Source organism: Gopherus evgoodei, chromosome 3 (genome assembly GCF_007399415.2).
Source record: "Gopherus evgoodei ecotype Sinaloan lineage chromosome 3, rGopEvg1_v1.p, whole genome shotgun sequence".
Lineage (NCBI taxonomy): Eukaryota > Metazoa > Chordata > Testudines > Testudinidae > Gopherus > Gopherus evgoodei.
In genome coordinates, this window is record NC_044324.1 from 158,999,347 (window position 1) to 159,023,527 (window position 24,181).

At 41.3% G+C, this 24,181-nt stretch overlaps 1 protein-coding gene across 7 annotated transcripts in view; it reads left to right on the forward strand.

The window, feature by feature from the left end:
• LTBP1 (latent transforming growth factor beta binding protein 1) overlaps nucleotides 1-24,181 on the forward strand; it is a 364,113-nt gene that overhangs the window by 131,400 nt on the left and 208,532 nt on the right. For all 7 annotated transcript variants that reach the window (XM_030557132.1, XM_030557134.1, XM_030557133.1 and 4 more), the window contains one exon: nucleotides 20,005-20,229. In XM_030557132.1, the coding sequence (XP_030412992.1) occupies nucleotides 20,005-20,229 (225 nt within the window). The remainder of the gene's footprint in view (nucleotides 1-20,004; nucleotides 20,230-24,181) is intronic.

Below are 24,181 nucleotides of genomic sequence, written 5' to 3' on the forward strand. Positions count from 1 at the left end.
TTGCTCTTCAGGGATCACTCCCATGAGGAGATCTTCCTTCAGGAGGTAGAACCCCTCCTACAGTAGGGACCATTAGAGCAGTTACCCCTTCAATAACAAGGAAGAGGGTTTTACTCCAAATATTTTCTAGTCCCCAAAAAGACAGAAGGGTTCAGGCCTATCCTTCACATGCAATGACTCAGTATCTTTATTTGCAAGATAAAATTTTCGCATAAAATTCACGTTGGCATCAATTGTACCAACCTTAGAAAAAGACATATGGCTGATAACTCTTGATATGAAAGATGCTTACTTTCACATCACTGCTCGCTCTTCAGATTTGTGGTGGGCGACAACCTCTGTCACTACAGGGTATTTCCATTCAGCCTTGCAAATGCACCCAGAGTCGTCATGAAAGTGTTGTCTCTAGTAGCAGCACATCTCAGACAGGATGGTTCCACTATCTTCCTGTATCGGGATGACTGGCTTCTCACAGGCAAGGCACATCCAGAAATCATAGCGTCACTGCCCCATCTCCTAACATCCCTAGGAGTCTCTGTGAAAATAGAGAAATCCATCCTAACTCGGACTCAGACAATAAATTCATAGGCATGACCTTAGACTCAGTCAAGGCAAAGACTGATCTCCCTATGGACAGATTCCAAGCCATGGGCAGACTGGTAGATATACAACCTTCAGACACAGGGCTAGGTGGGCCTTGCACTCTTCAGTCATGTGGTGTCATGTACTTACCTAAAGCCATTTGTCAGACAACACCTGTGCTGCCTACTGGCTGCTTTCAAACAAGATATGTACTGAGCAAACACAGGCTGAACATTGTAGTGACAATCTCCATCAACATAAAGACCTCTCTGACCTTGTGTGAGGATCCAGCATAAGTGTGTGTGGGCATTCCTTTCCTGCGTTGTCCTCCCAACAGGACAAAAATCACAGATGCCTCTTCGTTAGGGTAGGAGGCTCACATGGGTGGTCACATAGCACTGAGCACTTCAGCACCCTGGGAAACCATGATGCATGTAAACCTGGAACTCAGAGCAGTCTGAGAAACATGCAGAGCATTCTTACCATTAATCCAATCTCACTACATTCTCATAATGTCAGACAATATGGCAACCATATTCTATATAAACAGGGAGAGGCGAGATCCAATCCTATGTATGAGGAAATGGTCAATCTGTGGAATTGGTATATCAAGAACCAGATCACCCTATCATCAGTGTACCTTCTAGAAACCCATAATTTACTGGCAGACAGCCTCAGCAGGTACATTATCACCAATCATGAATGGGAATTACACAGTTCAGTGAACCCCTACCTGGGATCTTTTCATCTCTCAGACAACAGGAAATGCAACATATACTGATCCAGGGGAGTTCAGGACCAGTTCTCCAGGTGATGCTCTCCTACTTCCTTGGACAGACCACCTAAACTATGCCTTTCCTCTTATCCTACTGCTTGCTTAAATACCATGGAAGATTTGACATGACAGAGTATGAGTCATTCTCATCACGTCTAGATGGCCAAGGCAGTTCTGGTTTCCAGTTCCCCATGCACGTCAGCTCAACTGACAATCAGCATTCCTTTCCTTCCAGATCTTGTGACGCAAGAGAATGGCAAGATCAGATATCCCAACCCAGAAACTTTTTACCACACAGCTTGGTATTTGGATGGGCATTAGATTGAGAATGTTCCTGCTCCCACAATGTGTAAGTCTGTCCTTACTAATAGTAGAAAGGGCTCTACGTGAAACTCTTACTTTGCCAAGTGGAAGCACTTCTCTGTCTGGGCTCAGTGGCTCTGTGTATGTTTGGCACTTATACAGAAACAAAATGGCGTCCTCCACCTATGCACCTCACATACATGGTGCATTCAAGGTCATCCTGATGGTAGTGGAATCATTCCAGTGGGGACAAGGAACTGGTACTTGGAAAAAAATCAGGACTGAATTTCTGGTAACTTCACTTTTTCTCTTTGTATGTGCACTAGTGACTCTTATACCTGATATAAAAGATCATGAGACGTAGGTTCCAATCCTGCAGTCTGATCCTTCTGGGTGTCCTGCACTCTAGCAGAATCCACTTGACTTCTAGTGGGACTCGACGAAGGCAATACAGTTCTTGCTTATGGGTCAGATTGCAAGTTTGGCACCCTCTCTTGGAAAATTCTGTCTCTGAGCCAAACCCTGTATGCCCTACTCACCTGAATAGCCCCAGTAAGTTTAGTTAAACTTATTACATGAGTAAGGATAAAAGGACCTGAGCCAGTGTGTACTAGTTTATTTTGTCTTTCATACGGCCCAAACCCTATCAGCTTTCTGCCTATGATTAAGACACAGATCACATATCATTTATTCAAAAGTAGATGGCTCCTATTTTCTAGTCTACACCTAATTTGTTAGACATACACACATTGTTTACAGTAAAATGACACTATTCTCAGGTGACTTTGATCACTAGTCTACTTTTCACCAGCTCACAGATAACTTAATTATTCATGGAGATCAGGATCATCCCAGAAGTTGATCCTAATCCCATGTCTTTCTACTGAGGTTAGAGAATGTTTTTTAAATGGAGAATTTTATATTAAAGAAGGTGGGAGGGAAACTGGGATATAACATGCTTGAAGATACATTTTGGGTTATTTTTGTATTTTATTTTTATTTCGTTTTTGCTGCTTCAATAGATTATTTGAACAGAGACTATCTCGCTCACTACCATGCAGTGCAGATATAAGACTACATTAAGTCACATCATAGTCATTGTTTCATCTGATTTTAATGTAATAAATGCTGTGTTATACATTGAATGTTGAATACGGCTGACAGAGAAGCTTGGAGAGGAGTAATAAAGAAGGTTCTTTTTCAAATGGAAATATCAATAATAAAAAGGGGAACATTGGACATTTCAGGAGATTGGATAAGTTGCTTTTTGTTTTTGTTTGATTAAATGTATTTTTTTAAGATTTGATCTAGAATTAAAATACCACTTTACTTTTTGAAAGAATATTCTCAAAAATTTATAATGCCAGGAAACTATAGTGCAGAGAAACTATATCTCTGTCTCTGAAAAAGCAAACAGGGAGATGTTTTTAAATGTAGGGAGCATGTTCTAAATTCATTTAATTTTACAAAATAATGTAATTATTGTTTACAAATACTGATTATTATAATAGGGAAATATCTTCAGATTTTATTCCATTAATACATTAATCCATCCCTTTTAAAGTATTTAAATTAATTGATCAGCAAATAGACATAAATACTGGGTTTTTTTGTAAGTGCCCTCAGCATTTATTCAACTCTCTCTTGAGTACCACTATGTGTGTTGTGTGTGTCATGTGTCACTTTGTATTTGTGAAGGAAGAAAAAAGTAACAGAAAGAGAAGTCTTGTTTGTCTGAGAAGAATTCCATTAAAGCTACGTGCAAAGTCTCAGGATTACTTACAGCCATTTTTTGAGACTTAAATCCCAGTCATACAGATAGTGTCAGTGTAATTCCCACATGAAATTATTTACAAATCCATGCCCCACAGAGACTTCAGTGGGAATAGAGCTAGGTCAGCATACAGTGGTTTTCAAAATCCTACCCTCAAAGCTATGCCATTCTTTCTTAAATCACCTCACACGATCATTCTTTATTACAGTTTCCTCAGCTCAGGAAAGTAATGAGTGAAATTGATTGGGAGAAAAATTTAGATATAAAAATGTAAATGAAAATTCACAATTCTTTAAGAAGAGTTTATTAGATGGCCAAAAAGCCATGATAACACAATCAGGAAAGAGAACAACTTTGGCTCAAAGCCCATCCTGATTCAGTGGTGAGGTGAAGGCAGCAATTAGACATAACAAAAGAATATATAATAGATAAATGGAAAGAAGGGAAATAGATAGAATTCAATATAAATTGGAAGTTATACTATGCAGAATATTGGTAAGGGAAGCTAAAGACATTAGGAAAAAATCTACATCTGGCAGGGCTAAAGACAACGAGGAGGAGTTTTTTAAGGCATATTAGGAACAAAAGAAATCCTAGCAATGGTGTTGACCTATTACGAGATGGAGATGGTAAAATAGTTAAGAATTCAGAAAAAGCGGAAGTCGTCAATAATTATTTCTGTTCTGTATTTGAATGAAGCAGGATGATGTATTTGTATTGCATGAGGACGATGACATATTTTCCAGTCCATTAGTAACTAAGGAGTAAATTAAACAGTATCTGCTAGGGATAAACATTTTAATGTAGACCCAGATAATCTGCACACAAATGCCTAAAAGAGTTGGCTGTGGAGACCTCTGGTCTGCTGAGGTTAATTTTTAATAAATGTTGGAATATCAGGTAAATTCCAAAAGCCTGGAAGAGAGGTAATGTTATGCCAATATTCAGAAAGGGCAAGTGGAATGACTTGGATAACTATAGGCTAGTTAGTCTGAAATGAGCTCCAGGCTAAATAATGAAAAATCTGATACGAGATTCAACTGATAAAGAACTAATAAATAGAAATAAAATTAATAGCAGTCAACACAGTTTTAGGGCAAAATAGGTCTTTTCAAACAACCCTGATTTCATTCTTTGAGATTACAAGTTTAGTTGACAAAGGCATAGATATAATATACTTAAATTTTTGTAAAGGTTTTTTCTTAGTACCACTCAACATTCTGATTAAAAAATTATCAATGGAGCACATGTTAAATGGGTTAAGAATTGGCTAACTGATGGATCACAAATAGTAATTTTCAATGAGGAATCATCATTAGCTAATGACTAATGGACTGGAAAGTACTTCATCATTCCCATGTTCTGAGTGGGGTTCTGCATGTATTATTGCTAGACCAGATACTATTCAACCTTTACATCAATGATGTGGAGTTATATTTAAAATCAGTGCTGAAAAAATGTGCAGATGACACACAATTTGGTAGAATGGTAAATAATGATGATGTCAGGGCCGTCATACAGGATGATTTGGGTCACTGGGGAACAATTTGTATAATGGGGGTGCTGAGACCATTGAACCATACCATAAACTCTGTATATTATTCAACCCACTTCAAGCCAGGGGGTCCTGCAGAACCCCTACCCCCTCTGCACCTTTAGTTACAGCACGTATGCTGGGAAAGCTGAGCCTATTCAAACAAAATGCATTGAATACAGCCACACAGAAAGTTATATATCTAGGAACAAGGAACTCAGGGCATATCTACAGAATGAGGGACTGTATCCTGGGAAGCAGTGACTGAAAAGTGTTTAGGGGTCGTAGTGGACAAGTAACTCAACAGTAGCTCCCAGTGTATTGCAGAGGCAAAAAAGGCTAATGTAATACTTGCATGTATAAATAGGCATGTGGTGAGTAAAAATAGGGAGGAGATTTTACCTCTGTCTATGGCATTGACCAATACTGGAATATGGCATACAGTTCTGGTGTGCACATTTTAAAAAATAAGTTGAAAAATTGGAGAGGGTGCAGAAAAGAGCCAAAACATTTATTTGTGAACTGGAGAAGATGCCTCACAGTGACAATCTCAATCTGTTTATTTTATCAAAAAGAAGATTGAGAGATCATTTGATTGCAGTGTCTAAGTACCTTCACAGGGGGAAAATCCCAGATACAAAAGGGCTCTTTAATTTAGTGGAGAGAGGCATGACAAGAACCAGTGACTACTAGAAGATAAAGCCAAATTCAAATTAGAAAGAAGGCAAACATTTTTAACAGTGAAGGTGAATATTCATGGAACAAACTACCAAAGGTGGTGGTGGATTCTCCATCACTTGATGTCTTCAAATCAAGATTGGATGCTTTTCTGAAAGATATACTTTAGTCAAACACAAGTTATTGGGCTCGCTGTGGGGGTATCTGGGTGAAATTTAATGGCCTGTGATATACAGAAGGTCAGATTAGATGACTTAATGGTTTCTTCTGGTCTTAAACTCTATGAATCTATGAAAATTCAACCAAATGTCATTAATTTAGATTTTTAAAATGTAGCTCTCAAAGCTTGAGGTACATGTTCAAATTAATTTTAAAATACATACACAATTTCTAGTTGACTTTCTGACTACATTAATTATCTTTTCCAATTTAGTGGCCCAAAACTTTCCCCTCAATCCACCCAACACCATTCAGCACACCTGTTAGAGAGAGTCTGGGAAAATAATTCTTAATGTGTTCGGAGAGTTGGCAAACTGACACTCTGCTGTACCATCAGTGGGTTAGAATGCCAAAGCCCCGGACCCTTTCTGTTAACTTGCTGTCCTTACCCTCCTCACATTTAAATCTGGGAGCTATTAGTTCATGTGCCTCAGCTGGCCTCAACACCACAATATGACATGAGGAGAGAAGCAATTTCTATGGCAATGTATCATCTCCCTAAAACAATCCTTTCACTGAAGCCCAAAATCCCTGTCAAATTGTAAAGTTCAGGGTGATCTTTGGGGCAAAATAGCAGGTTCCACTCTTTGGGCTCCATGTTCACCTCTCAGTCATTAACAGAAACATGCTTGTATAAGGGGGAGTTCTGCATCTGTGGCATATTTTTCCCTTCCCTCAGCACTGATGTTTCAGGTCTTTGGAGGTGCGGGGAAAGGGAAAGAGGTAGCCCTCCTAAATTCCCCCCAACAGAATCCTTGAGCCCAGCTATAGAAATGAAAATAGTGCAATACATTCTGAAAATACACATGGTTGCAATTGTAATAAGGCAGAGTTAAGGTTAATGATGGTTGTTTAAATATGAGTCACTATCTTGTTTGGGAAATTTAGCCTTACTGCTGCATATCATGCTATCTAACAGTCTTGAAATATAATGTCTGCAGCTTTATCTTCACCTTTAGAGAGATGTATGTGTGTGGGGGGGGAACTAATAAGTGACACCACTCCTGATTGATGTAATCATCTTTTTCTCCTATTTCCAGTTCAAAATTTAGAAAATTATTTTTTTATCTATTTAAAATAATAACTTTCAAATGCCCAAAAAAGGTCTTTATATTTTAAAAAAATGATAAACTTGTTTCAGCACTGCTCTTTGTGGTTAATTCTCTTGCTTTGCTCTGCTGTTTTCTCTCTCAAAACGAGCATAATCATGACAGGACTGGCACCACAAAGCTTGTTGTATTTGGCAATAATGTGTTTGCCTTAGCTGTATAAAACACCATACTGTGACAGCACCGTTTACCCATTTGGGACTGGGATTATTACTTTGTCAGCCCACTGGTAATAAACATCGCTTAAATATGATGAAATGGATCATCAGCTGAGGGTACGTCTACACTACAGGATTATTCCGATTTTACATAAACCAGTTTTATAAAACAGATTGTATATAGTCGAGGGCACGCGGCCACACTAAACACATTAATTCGACGGTGTGCGTCCATGGTCCGAGGCTAGCATCGATTTCTGGAGCGTTGCACTCTGGGTAGCTATGCCGTAGCTATCCCATAGTTCCCACAGTCTCCCCCGCCCCTTGGAATTCTGGGTTGAGATCCCAATGCATGATGGTGCAAAAACAGTGTCGCAGGTGATTCTGGGTAAATGTCATCACTCATTCCTTCCTCCGTGAAAGCAACGGCAGACAATCATTTCGCGCCCTTTTTCCCTGGATTGCTCTGGCAGACGCCATAGCATGGCAAGCATGGGCCCTGCTCAGATCAATACCGTTGTAAACACCTCGTGCATTCTCGTACAGTCTATGCTGAACTGGGACCTGCAAAGCCAGGCGAAGAGGAGGCGGTGGCTACGACAGCGCGGCGACGAGAGTGGTGAGGGCATGGACACAGAATTATCTCAAACCGCGGGCCCCTGCACTTTGGAGATCCTGCTGGTAATGGGGCAGGTTCTAGCCATTGAACACCGATTTTGGGCCTGGGAAACAAGCACAGACTGGTGGGACCGCATAGTTTTGCAGGTGTGTGATGATTCCCAGTGGCTGCGAAACTTTCGCATGCGTAAGGGCACTTTCATGGAACTTTGTGACTTGCTTTCCCCTACCCTGAAATGCCATAATACCAAGATGGAGAGCAGCCCTCACAGTGGAGAAGCTAGTGGCAATAGCCCTCTGGAAGCTTGCAATGCCAAACAGCTACTGGTCAGTAGGGAATCAATTTGGAGTGGGAAAATCTACTGTGGGGGCTACTGTGATGCAAGTAGCCAAAGCAATTATTAAGCTGCTGCTGTGAAAGGTTGTGACTCTGGGAAACGTGCAGGTCATAGTGGATGGCTTTGCTGCAATGGGATTCCCTAACTGTGGGAGGGCCATAGATGGAACCCATATCCCTATCTTGGCACCGGAGCACCAGGGCACCCAGTACATAAACCGCAAGGGGTACTTTTCAATGGTGCTGCAAGCACTGGTGGATCACAAGGGACGTTTCACCAACATCCACGTGGGATGGCCAGGAAGGGTTCATGACACTTACATCTTCAGAAGCACTGCTCTGTTTAAACTGCTACAGCAAGGGAATTACTTCCCAGACCAGAAAATAACAGTTGGGGATGTTGAAATGCCTATAGTTATCCTGGGTGACCCAGCCTACCCCTTGATGCCATGGCTTATGAAGCCATACAGAGGCAGCCTGGACAGTGGTCAGGAGCTGTTCAACTACAGGCTGAGCAAGTGCAGGATGGTGGTAGAATGTGCATTTGGCCGTTTAAAGGCGCGCTGGCGCACATTACTGACTCGTTCAGACCTCAGCCAAACCAATGTCCCCTTTGTTATTGCTGCTTGCTGTGTGCTCCACAATCTGTGTGAGAGTAAGGGGGAGACCTTTATGGCAGGGTGGGAGGCTGAGGCAAATCACCTGGCCGCTGATTACACGCAGCTAGACACCAGGGTGATTAGAAGAGCACGCCAGGAAGCGGTGCACATCAGAGAAGCTTTGAAAACGAGTTTCATCACAGGCCAGGGTGCGGTGTGACTGCTGTGTTTGTTTCCCCTTCATGAATGCCCTCCCTTTATTGACTCCTTCCCTGTAAGCAACCCACCCTCCCCCTTTGATTACAGCTTGCTTAAGGAAATAAAGTCATTATCGTTTAAAAATCATGTATTCATTATTAAAAAGTAATTATAAAAAGAGGCAGAAAACTGACAAGGTATCCCGGGTGTGGTTTGGGAGGAGCATAGGAGGGAAGGAAAAGGCCATTAAATACATTTCAGTGTAATGACAGCTTTTTGGTTGGACTGTCCACTGGGGTGGAGTGGGCAGGTGCACGAAGCCTTCCCCCACGCGTTCTTACACGTCTAGGTGAGGAAGATATGGAACATGGTGAGGGTGGTTACACAGGGGCTGCAGCGGCACTCTGTGACCCCGCTGCTCTTCCTGAAGATCCACCAGACGTCGGAGGATATCAGTTTGATCACGCAGCAGCTCCAGTGTTGCATCCCGCCACCGCTGATCTTCCTGCCTACACCTCTGATCTTCCTGCCGCCACCTCTCATCTCGAGCGTCTCTCCTATCCTCACGTTCGTCCCTCCTGTCCTCACGTTCACTGGCATCTTTCCTGTACTTTGCTACTACGTCCTTCCAGTCATTCGGATGAGCTCTTTCATTGCGGGTTACTTCCATGATTTCCGAGAACATTTCGTCTCGCGTCTTCCTTTTCCTCCGCCTTATCTGAGAGAGCCTTCGGGATGGAGTAGGGAGGCTTGAAAAATGTGCAGCTGCATGAGGGAGGGAAAAAAGGGAGAGAAGTATTTTAAAAGATACATTTTACAGAACAATGGTTAAACTCTTTCACAGTGAACAACACTATTCACCTTACGTAGCACATGTGATTTCACTACAAGATCGCATTTTGCATCTTAATATTGAGTGCCTGCGGCTCTGGTGTTACAGATATCACAGACACAGGTCCGGGTATCAGAATTCAGCTTGTATGTGGCCATGGTAAGCCATTGTCCTTTGGCTTCTCCAGCCTTCATATACTCATAGACTCTAGGACTGGAAGGGACCTCGAGAGGTCATCGAGTCCAGTCCCCTGCCCTCATGGCAGGACCAAATACTGTCTAGACCATCCCTAATAGACATTTATCTAACCTACTCTTAAATATCTCCAGAGATGCAGATTCCACAACTTCCCTAGGCAATCTATTCCAGTGTTTAACTACCCTGACAGTTAGGAACTTTTTCCTAATGTCCAACCTAAATCTCCCTTGCTGCAGTTTAAGCCCATTGCTTCTTGTTCTATCATTGGAGGCTAAGGTGAACAAGTTTTCTCCCTCCTCCTCATGACACCCTTTTAGATACCTGAAAACTGCTATCATGTCCCCTCTCAGTCTTCTCTTTTCCAAACCAAACAAACCCAATTCCTTCAGTCTTCCTTCATAGGTCATGTTCTCAAGACCTTTAATCATTCTCGTTGCTCTTCTCTGGACCCTCTCCAGTTTCTCCACATCTTTCTTGAAATGCGGTGCCCAGAACTGGACACAATACTCCAGTTGAGGCCTAACCAGCGCAGAGTAAAGCGGAAGAATGACTTCTCGTGTCTTGTTTACAACACACCTGTTAATGCATCCCAGAATCACATTTGCTTTTTTTGCAACAGTATCACACTGTTGACTCATGTTAAGCTTGTGGTCCACTGTGACCCCTAGATCTCTTTCTGCCATACTCCTTCCTAGACAGTCTCCTCCCATTCTGTATGTGTGAAACTGATACACAGTGCCCTCTGATGCTTCTTTCCTGTTAACATGCAGCAGCAGAAGCCAACCCCCTCATCCAATTCTCTAGGATGATTGCTTTACCCCTCCCCCCACTGCATGGCTGGTATCATGGAAGATCACTGCTCATCACCCCCCTTTCCGCCCCCCACTGCATGGCTGGTAGCTGGGATGATTCCTGCTAGCCAAACGCAAAAAAGCTTAGCGCTATCCTTCCTCTCCTCCCCCCACTTGGCTCCGTGCAAGGAAGGATTTCTTTTAAGCAACAGCCCAGTAGGAAAATGGCCATCTCTGTCCCCTTAATTAAATTCCTGAATTTCAACCAGGTTACCATGAACGATATCATCCTGCTGAGGATAACAGAGCGAGATAAAGAACGGATGTTTCTTGAATGCCAGCAATCACCGGGACCATACGCAGCTATGCTTTGTCATGCAATTATACCCGATTACTTGCTACATACATGGCGTGGTAAAGTGTCCTACCATGGTGGACGGAACAAGGCTGCCTTGCCCAGAAACCTTATTCAAAGGCTTTTGGAGTACCTCCAGGAGCGCTTCATGGACATGTCCCTGGACGATTTCCGCTCCATCCCCAGACATGTTAACAAACTTTTCCAGTAACTTTACTGGCCACGAATGCATCCCAAGCCCTCATGGCAAATCAATCATTAAAAAACGCTTGCTTTTAAACCATGTTTTATATCTACAAAGGTACACTCACCAGAGGTCGCTTCCATGGCTTCACTGTCTGGGCTAGTGGCTTGGGAGGGCTGGGAGGGTAATTCTGTCTGAGTCACAAAAAGCTCCTGGCTGTTGGGGCTAACGGAGTGCTGTGTGCTCGCTGCAAGGTCGTCCTCCTCCTCCTCCTCCTCCTCCGCAGAGTCCTCAGCCATGGTTGAGATTACAACCCCCACCTCGGAATCCATGGACAGGGGTGGGGTAATGGTGGCACAGCCCCCTAAAATTGCATGCAGCTCAGCGTAGAAGCAGCATGTTTTCGGCCTTGACCCGGACCTTCCGTTTGCTGCTTTGGTTTTCTGGTAGGCTTGTCTGAGCTCCTTAACTTTCACTCTGCACTGCACTGAGTCCCTGGTGTGGCCTTTGGCCATCATAGCCTTGGAAATTTTTTCAAATTTTTTTTCATTTCGTCTTTTGGAATGGAGTTCTGTTAGCACTGAATCCTCTCCCCATATAGCGATCAGATCCAGTACTTCCTGTGAGGTCCATGCTGGAGCTCTTTTTCGATTCTCAGGAGACTGCATGATTACCTGTGCTGAAGAGCTCTGCGTGGTCACCTGTGCTGGTGAGCTCTCCACGCTGGCCAAACAGGAAATGAAATTCAAAAGTTTGCGGGGCTTTTCCTGTATACCTGTCTAGTGTATCCGAGTTCAGACTGCTGTCCAGAGCGGTCACAGTGGTGCACTGTGGGATACCGCCCGGAGGCCAATACTGTCGATTTGTGGCCACACTAACCCTAATCTGATATGGTAATATCGATTTTAGCGCTACTCCTCTTGTCGGGGAGGAGTACAGAAACCAATGTAAAGAGCCCTTTATATCGATATAAAGGGCCTCATAGTGTGGATGGGTGCAGCGTTAAATCGGTTTAACGCTGCTAAAATCGGTTTAAACGCGTAGTGTAGACCAGGCCTGATATAAATCAGCAAAGCTCCAGTCGAGATGCTGATTTACACTAGCTGAGAATCTAGCCCAATATCTATCCTCTTGTGCTTACCATATCAGCAGATTTAAAGTAGATTTTTTGTCTGAGTTTAGCCTGCTGCCCAAGAAAATGTTGTGATATACTTTGTCTTTGTCCCTACTGGAAACATCTGAAGTACCTTCATGAACAATCTCCTAGTTTTAAGGATATCTCTAATAGCAAATCATGGTGTTCAATGTTTTTATATTTTCTTTTGAACAGATTCTTGTTATAATTTGTGTAATCCTTCTGTCAGGTTGTCATAAATAGATAAGTAAGAGTTAATAGAATAAAAGTGCTTCATATCTCTTTTGCCTGGAAAGGGTTAACAAGAACAGTGAGCCTGGCTGTCACTTGACCAGAGGATCAATCAGGAGACAGGATACTTTCAAATCTTGAGGGAGAGAAGTTTTTGTGTGTGCTGTTAGTTTTTGGTTGTTGTTCACTCTGGGGGCTCAGAGAGACCAGACGTGCAACCAGGTTTCTCTCCAATCTCCCTGATACAGGTTTTTATAGATTCAGAATAGTGAGTACTAGGTAGATAAAGCGAGTTAGGCTTATGTTTGTTTTTCTTTATTTGCAAATGTGTATTTGGTTGGAAGAAGTTCAAATGTGTATTTGGCTGGGAGAAGTTCAAATTGGTATTTTGCTGAAAAGATTTTAATTTGTACTTGTATACTTAGACTGGGAGGGTATTCTCAGTGTCTATAGCTGAAAGACCCTGTACCTATTCCATTTTAAATTTACAAAGATAATTTTTACTGTTTTTTCTTTCTTTAATTAAAAGCTCTTCTTGTTTAAGAACCTGATTGCTTGTTTGTTTTTTTGTTCTGGTGTGAGACCCCGGGGGACGGGGTCTGGATTCACCAGGGAATTGGTGGGGAGAAAGGAAGGAAGGGGGAGAGAGAGGCTAATTTCTTTCTGTGGTAGGATTACTGTCTCTCTCAGGGAGAATCTGGGAGGGGAAAAGAGAAGGAGTGAGGAAGGTGCATTTTCCTCTCTATTTTAAGATTCAAGGAGTTTGAATCACAGTGATCTTCCAGGGTAACCCAGGGACGGGAAGCCTGGGAGAGGCAACGGTGAGGGAAAGGGTTTACTTTCCTTGTGTTAAGATCCAGAGGGTCTGGGTCTTGGGGGTCCCCAGGCAAGGTTTTGGGGGAACCAGAGTGTACCAGGCACTGAAATTCCTAGTTGGTAGCAGCGCTACAAGTACTAAGCTAGTAATTGAGTTTAGAGGAATTCATGCTGGTACCCCATCTTTTGGACGCTAAGGTTCAGAGTGGGGAATTATACCATGACACAGGTGGTTAATGGAAGCAAAAAGGGCTGGTTTCAGTAAATGTAGGGTCCCTCGTCACCAATAATGTAACTGGTTAGAGCCGCAAACCTTGAAACCAGAGAAAACTAAATAAACCCTCTTGCCCACTAGCAAGCACTCTGAGACTAGACAAATAAGGAAATCTTTATTAGTGGAAAGGGAACATAGTCGTTAACTTGAGAAAACACAGAAACAGAATATATATGTGAATAAAGAGTAAAATGCTCCTTTCCAGTAACTTTGGCACTAGTCCCTCATTCCCTTCCCACTGCCAGTGAGAATGTCCCACAAGAAATAGTCCATTGGCTGCCCCACTTCCCCCACCAAACCCCACTCACTGTTTGGGTCAGCGAGTAGCAGTAGTCGGAAGTGTAGATAGATAGCCTATGCAAACAAAGCTCTCTCTTGTAGCACTTTACCCTTTTTGCCAATAGATGGGATACAGAGCTTTTTCCCTCTCTGGTGCTTCTGGCCATTGGGCTTATATTAGGAAAAAATCTTTATGTCCAACACTAATATTTTTGTTATATATTCACCTTTAAAAAATAATCATCTAGGTACTGCATTAAATCATCTCTCAGAAAAAGAGTTTTGTCCATGGGTATGTTTTCACAGTAATTAGAAGCACAGTTGCAGCCCGTGTAAACATACCTGAACTAGCTCAAGTAACTATAGCAGAGAAGCCACAGCAGCACAGACTTCAGCACAGGCTAGCTGCTCTTGAATACATGCCTAGGATTCCAGGCAAGCTTGTACAGACTATGCTGAAGTTCCTGCTGCCATGACTTCACTGCTATTGTTGTTTGATGAAAGCTAGATTGAGTATATCTACACGTGCTGCAATCATACCTCTGATTGCTGCGTAGACATACCATTTGTATGGATTTGGGGATAAATATATTGGTTAGTCTAGAGATTAATGTACCATTAAATTGGTGCAATTTACTATTCCTTCTGTTCTCCCCTCTCCATCTCCATGATCAGTGTTTGTAACATGAGACACGCTTAGACTCTGTTAGACTTACAGGTTGATGAGTAGGAATGAATCTAGGTAACAACCGCCACCTCCATACCCATCATTTCTGAATTTGAGCCATTAGTCTAAGGGCTGGCTACATTTGCGAGTTAGTGTGCATTAAAGCAGCCCTGGGCATACTAGCTCACTTTCCGTCCACACTGGCAAGGCACGTAGAGCACTCTGACTCCACAGCTAGAGCGCTTCCGGTGCTCCACTTCAGCAAGAGGAATAACATTTGCTGTGCCTTGGCTACAACTCCTGGGTGTCAGTGTGGACGAGGTGTTGCATTACTGCGCTCTAATCAGCCTCTGGAAATGTCCCATAATCTCCTTAAGTCAAGTGGCCACTCTTGTCATTGTTTTGAATCGCTGTAGGAATGCGGATATGCTGTTTGAAAGCTCTGTTTCTCACAGCCAGCCGCTTATCTGCTCCGAGACGAAGCAACCATTAGTGTGGAATGCTGTGTGAGAGAGCAAGAGAGGCGGGGGAAAGGGGAGGTCTGCTGCTGTCTGAACTTACAAGACAGCATGCTGGCATGCTCTCAGCCCTCCAAAAACACACTCTCTCTCCCCCCACATACGCACAACACACTCCTTGTCACACTCTAGTCCCCCCCCCGCATTTAAAAAGCATGTAGCAGTCATTTGCATGCTGGGATAGCTGCCCATAACGCACCTCTCCCAGTGCTGCTGCTGCAAGTGCTGCAAATGTGGCAACGCCAGTGCGCTTGAAGCTGTCAGTGTGGACAGACTGCAGTGCTTTCCCTACTGCACTGCACGAAGGCTGGTTTAACTCAAAGCGCTCTTAATCTGCAAGTGTAGCCATGCCCTATGTATAAAGTATAAGAGGGGTAGCCGTGTTAGTCTGGATCTGTAAAAGCAGCAAAGAGTCCTGTGGCACCTTATAGACTAACAGACATATTGGAGTATGAGCTTTCATGGATGCCACAGGACTCTTTGCTGCTAAGTATAAAGGAATCTAATATGGTGAAATGCAGCTTTTTGAGGGGTCAGGAGAGAGGAATGTAGCAAGAAAAACAATAAACGGGAGTACAGGAATATGCAATTTAAGTATAACACCACTTACTTTAATTTAAACACCAAGGAGCCAGAAGGTACAAGTTACACCTAGTTAGGCTATCTTGTAATCAGAAAATGGGAATAGGTCTTGAATATAAGGGAACACCTCTGACTTTGGTCTTTTGTCTAAAAATGTCTGGTATGTAAAGAATTTGAGTTAGAGGAACTTAGTGTGTACTGATTTTGTCACTTCTGTTAAAACAAGTGTCTCTTCCAGTCTATGACAAATTGTATTTCTGTACTACTCCCTGTGCTTTTTAAGTGCTTAGCAAATTTTCCTAATACAGGAGAAAGAATTACAAGCCTCCATCTCTGCATATATATTAGTGCTGGACAATCTGGAACCCTCAGAAAAAAATCTGCTAGTTTCTTATGTATCCAGTGTAAATACTATTTTTAATTAAAAGTATTGCAGTTTTCTTGAGAGAGCCTGCCCTGTGCATTTTATGCAAAGGTTCTGGGATTAAGTACTTCTATATGTGACTAAATTTGAGTGGTTGTTAACTTGTAAAAAGAAAAGGCAAAGATTAATGGGGAAGTGCAGGGCATTAGCTTGTGTGTGTATTTGAAGAGGGACACAAGGAGATGGGAAACTTTTGACAGCCATCTTCAGCTGATTCTTTGTTACAGGCAAGGAGTTTCCATCCATGTTTAGGGCTTGATTAGATAAGTATAGGCTATTTTCTGAGGATTAGGAGGAATTAGGTCCCAGGAATTTGGTTTGTTGCACATTATTTTGATTGGATTAAAAATTTCAAACTTGACTACGGTATTAAGTTTACTTGGAACTCTTTAAAGGAGTTTAGAGCCGTGAAAACAAATTATATAATGTAATTACAGTGACAAACTAGGTCTCAATTGTTTCATACCTTCCACGCTCCCGATTCCAGCCCCTTTGCTTTGCAAGTTATGCCCACAGCAACTTTACCAGGATTTGTCTTGCAAATACTAAAGATTTCCCAGGCCAGGTATCTCTTTCTATCACTTGTCCTGACTCACCAAGACACAAGATGGAGGGAGTCTCACCAAATCTTCTATGACTGGCTGATTTTGAACAGTGATTGCCTGGCCAGAGCACTTAGTAACACTCACAGAAATCAAAGCCAATTACTAATTGACCACTGGAGGATCAGGAGACTATTTTTAATTTTTGCCCATTCCCCAACCTAGTTTTAAATGAAAGCTGGTACCTTTTAAAATGATAGATTCATTTATGAATCAAGCACAAATCTTGATTTGCTCCATCCCATAGTGGTGGATCCTTAATAGATGTTGGACAGTTTTGGCACCTAACTTGGTTTGTGTATATTTTGAAGCAAGTAGTTTATTTTGCAAATTAGTCTCTTTCTCTCTTCTTTTCCCCCTTGCTTGTGGGTTATCTGTCAGCAGACTGAAATTTCTTTTGTTATTTTATACTCCTATTCCTCCACATTGTTATTACTAGACTATAAATAGCTAGGTGATTCCATCATTACAGTGAAGGTTTTCCTTTCCTTGAAATACAATTATAACAATGAGCCCAAGGATAAACAGATTATAGTTTCAGGAGGTCCTTTGTCTGGATGCTGCTCATCGGTGTTTATGCAAAAAAACTCAATGTTTTGTTTCAGTTCCTTAAACTTAATGGCAAAATAAAACAAAAAAGTGTTTGCCCAGAATGTGAGCTGTTCAAACAAATACTGGCTTTGAAATCAATTTATATTTGCAGAGGTCTCTTCCCCAGGGCACTTCACTCTTTATTAACCTATATTTCCCAGATGGTTGAAAAAGAAGAGGCCAGAGTAGCCGTTTTCTTTCTACTGCTCCCAAGTACCTCTTGTCCTTTTGAGTCCACTTTATCCATATGATAATCCTGTCATTCCAACTCTGCAGAAATTACAGCAGCAGAACTGGGCAGCCTAGTCACAAAAAAAATAAAAATTAACCAACAATTTAAGATGTGAGTCCAGAATCTACTCTATTAGACTAGTCTCAATCTAGAATAGCTCAGTTGACTTCAGAGGAGTTACTATAGATTTACTCTGGTTTAACTGAGAGATGAATTTTCCCCATTATTTCATTACCTAAAGAGACAGAACTGACAAGAATGACAGGTTTCTTATGGTTTAGGAGCGCCTCAGAGAGAATACTAGTTCCTTCTTTCTAGTTTCCTAGACTGTCTCTCTGCTGATGCATGCAGCCTTACAGAGAATTGTATTTGGAATTTTTCACTGTACTCCCTTGTGATATTGGTTTTAGATCACATTAACATTGCACACATTGCCTCGTTGCAAAATATTTTCAGAACAGTTATTACTTGTGCAAGAACTCAAACATGATTCTGTTTTAGGCCCCGATCCTGTAAAGGGATCAGAACATACAGAAACCTGAGGTCCCTCTGATGTCATGCTATTGCACGAGAAGTGTTAATTTTTGTCTGCTCACAGAGAAGCTGATTTTTTTAAGAAATGCCAAAAACCTTTAAGAGGAAATGCAATTTTGTGTGTTTCAGTCCCTGCTCAAATCAGAAACATTTCTCCTTTCTCTGAAATGACTACTTTTCTGTAAAGACAGCTGTTTTTTCCAGCTAAGCCACAACAACAGATTGCTGGTACACACCATAAGACATGGGTTAAAGCAGTCAGTATTCTGAAAGCTGCTAGATCTTTTTATGCTCATTTATAGTGCTACAGTTTGTAGTCCTTTTATAATCCGTTCCTATAAAATGAAAATGAGATAAGCAGACAACAATTATTAAATATATATTTGTATAATAGAATGGAAAAACATTTTAGATTATCTACATACAAATGTAAACATAGTAATATCTGTCCAGTGATTAGGCAAACAAGTTCCAAATCCTGTCAATATAATGTGGTTATACTTCTGCTAAGAGCCAATCCAATTGCTTATTTTTCCAATTCATTTTATACTCCAAATGAACTATGCAGCTCAGTTGGAACTCCTGAAACTTCTAAATCTCCTAGTTTATCTTGTTACAACACACAACATGCACATTCTTTTTCCAGTACTGACCTTTTATAGTAGCTCTAAGAGAGCAATATGCAGTGGTTGTCAAAAGATTACACCACTTGGGTTAGTATGGACAATGTACACATACAACCTGCCACACGCTGTGGCTTTCAAATTACCTTGTAATTCAATACAATCAAACAGTTTAAATCTAGCAAAATATCAAGACATAAAAAGAAAAATTATGGCTTACAAGAGAATGCTATATTATGTCTCCAAGAATCTTATTGTTATGTAAAAAGAATAACACAAATGGCTTTAGCTTATCCTGCGCAACATCCTTTTGTATTTTCTGCTTGATTTAGTTTCTGAAAGTTTTTACAATACAACTAAATTATAGTAGATTCTAAAACACTGTGCTATATTTTTAGAATGGAATGAACCTCAGATGTAAAAGACCACTTATTGTTAAATGTTCACTTTTATGGCTTGGGGACTTAATCTTGCACTTAATATTAAAATTTTCTATGTTTGATCTGATAAATTATATAGACATGAAAGTACAAGTTGGCACAGAAATTATCAGCCATAGGTAGGTGTTTATGTAGGTGCTAAAGTATTTTTAGAACTTGGAACTTATGTTTCTTAGATTATTGGAATAAAACTAATTGGCATTTTAATTATCCTAATGAATATATAGTATATCTATTATTATATAAATATTGGCTCATGTCAGAAAAAAATATATATATAAAGCTACCCTAAATAGGAGACAGATTTTCAAAGAACAACTAGATCACATGGGGGAAATGGGAAATTCACCCCCAGCATTGTCTGATCTGGCAGGGTTTTATCCCTCTCTCCAGAGGGATCACAGGCCTCAGAGTTTTCAGAAAGAGAGATATTTTCCAGGAAGTGGTACCCACACACAGGGGTTTACACCAGGGATGCTTCTGAACCTAGCATTCTTTTTGTCATATGGTGAAATATAATCAATTAGGTTCCTAAGGAAGAAATACACACACTGTGCTTGATGTGAAGAGAGCCAGACACATGAACCATACAGAGGTAATAAGCAGAGTGTTTGGCCCTGCCACTAAGCAATTAAAAACCTGTCTCAAATGGACAGCAATTCCACAAATGTCAGAAAAAGGAAAGCCAGCTAACTACCTTCTCTACCGCTATCAGTAGCACCATTATGTATCATCAGATAGTGCTAAAAATAATCGTAGGTGAAGAGAAATTAACAACATCTCTGTATTTTTCTGGTTTTTTTCTCTTTCAGTTATTTGTCACCTTCCGTGCATGAATGGTGGCCAGTGCAGTTCTAGAGATAAATGCCAGTGCCCTCCTAATTATACTGGTAAACTCTGTCAAATCCCAGCGAAAAATGCCAATACTCCAAAACTTTACCATCAACCACAGCAGGCAAGCAAGACCATTGGATCACATGTCATCCACTCTACACATACTTTACCACTGACTATGCCTGGACAGCCAGGAGTAAAAGGTAACTTTTTTTCTCTCGTGGATGCTTTTCTCTTTGGAGCTAGTTTTACTTTCAAATTGTGGCTGTCAGACCAGTAATGATAACGACATCTGTCTACACAGTTTGAATCTAGATACCACAGCTTGACTCCAGAACCTACCCGAATGATTGGAAGTTATTTTCCTTAGATGGTTGGAATAATAAGAAACACAGTGTTATTGAAATGAGTTTGATAAGGTAATTTTACTTTAATTCATGGTAGAATTTAGTCCAGATCACAGAATTAAAAAGGGTGCCACATTCTTTGGTATAACAAAGTTCTCTCCTGTCAGGTGCATAGCCAGATTTCACATGGGGAAGGACTGAAGACACTGTTCCAGAATGCAGTCTGTAATTTACCTGTGACTGTTAAAGTGGCAAGTTATTAAGTTCCCACTAGTATGAGACAGAGAGTGGTTGCCTTCCAACATAATTAACTCAATGTTAAAATGAAAACAGAATCCATGTTTACCCTTACAATTTACCTCTCACTCTCAGTGAACTGTTGTATGCCTAGGTTGTTTGTTTTTTGTTTGTGTTACTTTTAACTTATAGAGGCCAGGATATGGATCATAAATATCACTTCAGGAGTTTGAGAGAATTTCAGTTAAATACAACAATATTTCAAGTAAGATTGATGAAATCACAGATAAGGTGCTACTGCTGTCTAAACACTGAAAAGTATTTATTTAAAAACAAGATGAATCTGAGAAGAAAACCAGTAATCTTGACCAAACCAAGAGATCAGAGTCTCTTTCAGCCTGCTTGCTGCAACTGACGTGCTGATGCTTGACATTGTTTGATAAAAAATGAACTCAGAGGATTATTTATCAATCTGTTTCATCCATGTTTATTTCTGTTTTTGTGGAGAGTCCCACAGTTAAATTCCACAATTTAGTAATTTAACACTAATTTTTTGTTTGTTTGAATAACCAACCTGATTTTGACTGTAGTTGGTAATGTACAGCCAACTTTTCCATGTTGTTGCACCTGAATTAATAAATTTTAAAAATAATTTTCTGTTGGGATTAAATGTTCACATTTACTTTCTGAATCGCTTTGCTAAAAACAAAACCCAGCTTAATTGTATCTTTATGGCAGGTATAATCTAACTTAATAACTATTATCAAAAGAGGCAATAGCTGTGTAAGAAATACCAGTAGTCATCTACCTTAGAATGAGAAGGTTCTCTTAAGCTCCATCTCCATTCTTCAGTAAATCAGACTGGCAGGGCTGCTACCCAATCCTTTGGAAAACAGGTTATTTTATCAGTGTGGAAATACTAAACCTTATCTTGGGCTACCAAAATTACTTTCCTCTTTTCTTTTAAACAAGAGGATCAAACTGCCGTATACTTAATGTGACCAATGCTTATTACTGTGAGCATTCCATTAGAGGTTAAGATATCCTGTGTGAAATGGTGACCCATAAAGAAGAATAGTTCTTTTTATGTTTGACCATAGTCATCCTTCAGATTTAATGTACAGGTAACTAGCTTGAAAAGTACAGCAAATTTCTTACTCCTGTGAGGAATTTTCCTACCCCTTTGGAAGGAAGCTCCCCATCAAGGTCATCACCAGTCCCATTGCCTTTGCCTCCCATTTCCATTTCCAATGAGGACATCGACCAACTGGGAGAGAAATGCTCCTTTTCAGGATAAGAGGAAGAAATATATTGCCTGTAAGAGACTGGCAGAAAGCAAAGTTTAAGAGTGCAGCTAAATAGGAATTGAAGACCTGGAGAAAGAGGGTCTTGGGGATAAACATTACCTGGGAGGAAGCACTTTCATCTTGATTTGTCAAAGTCTTGATAGGGTGACCACATGTCCCGATTTTGGGGTCTTTTTCTTATATAGACTCCTATTACCCCCCACACCCTGCCCCAATTTTGTCACCCTACAGTCTTGAATTGGCTGAACATCCCTAGCAGAGCTAGATGGACTTAGAAGCCAGCAAGGCACCTAAGTCAACATCAGCCTGCTGAGAACTGTTGAGTCAGAAAGAAGGCACAATACTAGCCTGAAAGGAGTGTCCACTTGCAATGTATTCATGTAAGTGAACCAGTTTTGTTTGCCAGGAATAGCCATGTTCTATTGTCTTTCTTATGTAGTGCAAAATGACATTAAAATAATTGTATCAATTCCTAGTCAAAAGATTTTCCTGAGAGAGGGCTTACCTTTTTTCTTCTGGCAATATTTTCCCCTTTCCCTGTTTTGCCTTGATTACAACAGACCTCTTACGGTATTAAGAAGTTCTGACTTTCTGAAACCGAGTGGGGAATTAAAAACCAGTAAAGCTGTGGAGGCATACTTGCTGGGTTCCCATCAGCTAATTCCTGGGAACTCTGCCTAGCCTAAAGCTGTGGCTTCTCAGACTTAAAAAGAAAGCAGTGCAATAACTTTTACTACAAGGCTGCTTCTTTTAAGCAAGATAGACTGGATACACTGAAAATGCCTGTCACAGGGTACTCGAGAGAAAAAGAGGTGGAAAAGCAAACATAATTTCTTTACCAAAAAAACCACCTCAGACTAAACTAACTAAGCCTTGTGGGAATTAAAGAGTTTTAGCAAAGGAACATTTAACCATAAAGAAGAGCTGCTGCATCTGCTGGAGACAGAAAAACAGCTAAGCAGGATTAGCTAACATCCTTTATAGAGATAGCAGTGTGACAAGACTTTTGTGTGTTCTTAACTTCTTATGAAGGTTGGAAAGGGGAGTTATACCCACTTGTCTGACTGGCTGTAGGAGTGCATTAGAGGAAAGTACATTTAACAGATGCTGAAAATATCCCAGATGCAAAGACTAAATACTGAATTCTAACTGGACTGTGGCAACTTAAAAATTGTGGAGTTTTTTTTTTCTTCAAATTTTATGTTGAACTGCATGTATTAAATGCTTTTAATTAATAACTCAAATGGTTGTAAGGCCCATAAACAGTCCTGAAACTGTTTTCTTGGAAACACAAAATTTAGAGGTGAGAAAATACTTAATACCTACCTACAACCTAACTATGTTTCATTTGAGAATATTGTTTGTATGTTGAACCTGTTCATTACAGCTTTCCTGTGTATAATACATGAGAATTGTTTTACTTCACACTATATTGTATCCAATCTTCAGTAGGCCATTCACCATAACATTTAGCCTATCACCACCAGTGCTTACAAAGGCCATGGCTACACTGGAGAGTTGCAGCGCTGGTGAGGGGGTTACAGCGCTGCAACTTAGGATGTGGCCACACTTGCAAAGCACGGCCAGCGCTGCAATTCCCTGGTTCCAGCGCTGGCTGTACACCCGGTCGAGCCTCGGGTGTAGGGATTCCAGCGCTGGTCAGCAAGTGTGGACGCCCACCAGTGCTTTTATTGACCTCTGTGGTATAAGGAGGTATCCTAGCATACCTTAGAAGCCTCTCTGGTAATCATGCACACTCCACTGCCCTGGGCTCAGCTGACCCCACCTTTAAATGCCCCGGGAATTTTAAAAATCCCCTTCCTGTTTGCTCAGCCAGGTGTGGAGTGCAATCAATCAATCAGCTGCCATGCCTCCACGCCCCAGATGAGCCCCAGCATGGAACAATTCCGAGCTGCAGGACCTCATCAGTGTTTGGGGTGAGGAAGCTGTGCAAGCACAGCTGCGCTCCAGCCGGAGAAATTATGATACCTATGGGCAGATATCACAGTCCTTGCTGAGAAGGGGCCATGAACGGGACGCGTTGCAGTGCAGGGTCAAAATAAAAGAGCTGAGGAGTGCTTACTGCAAAGCCCGTGAGGGAAATCGCCGCTCAGGAGCTGCCCCCACAACCTGCCGTTTTTACAAGGAGCTGGATGCCATACTTGGGTGTGACCCCACTGCCAATCCTACGAGCACGATGGAGAGTTCAGAGCAGGGAGAAGTGGGGGAGGATGTAGAGGAAACCGACAGTGAGGTTACTGGCG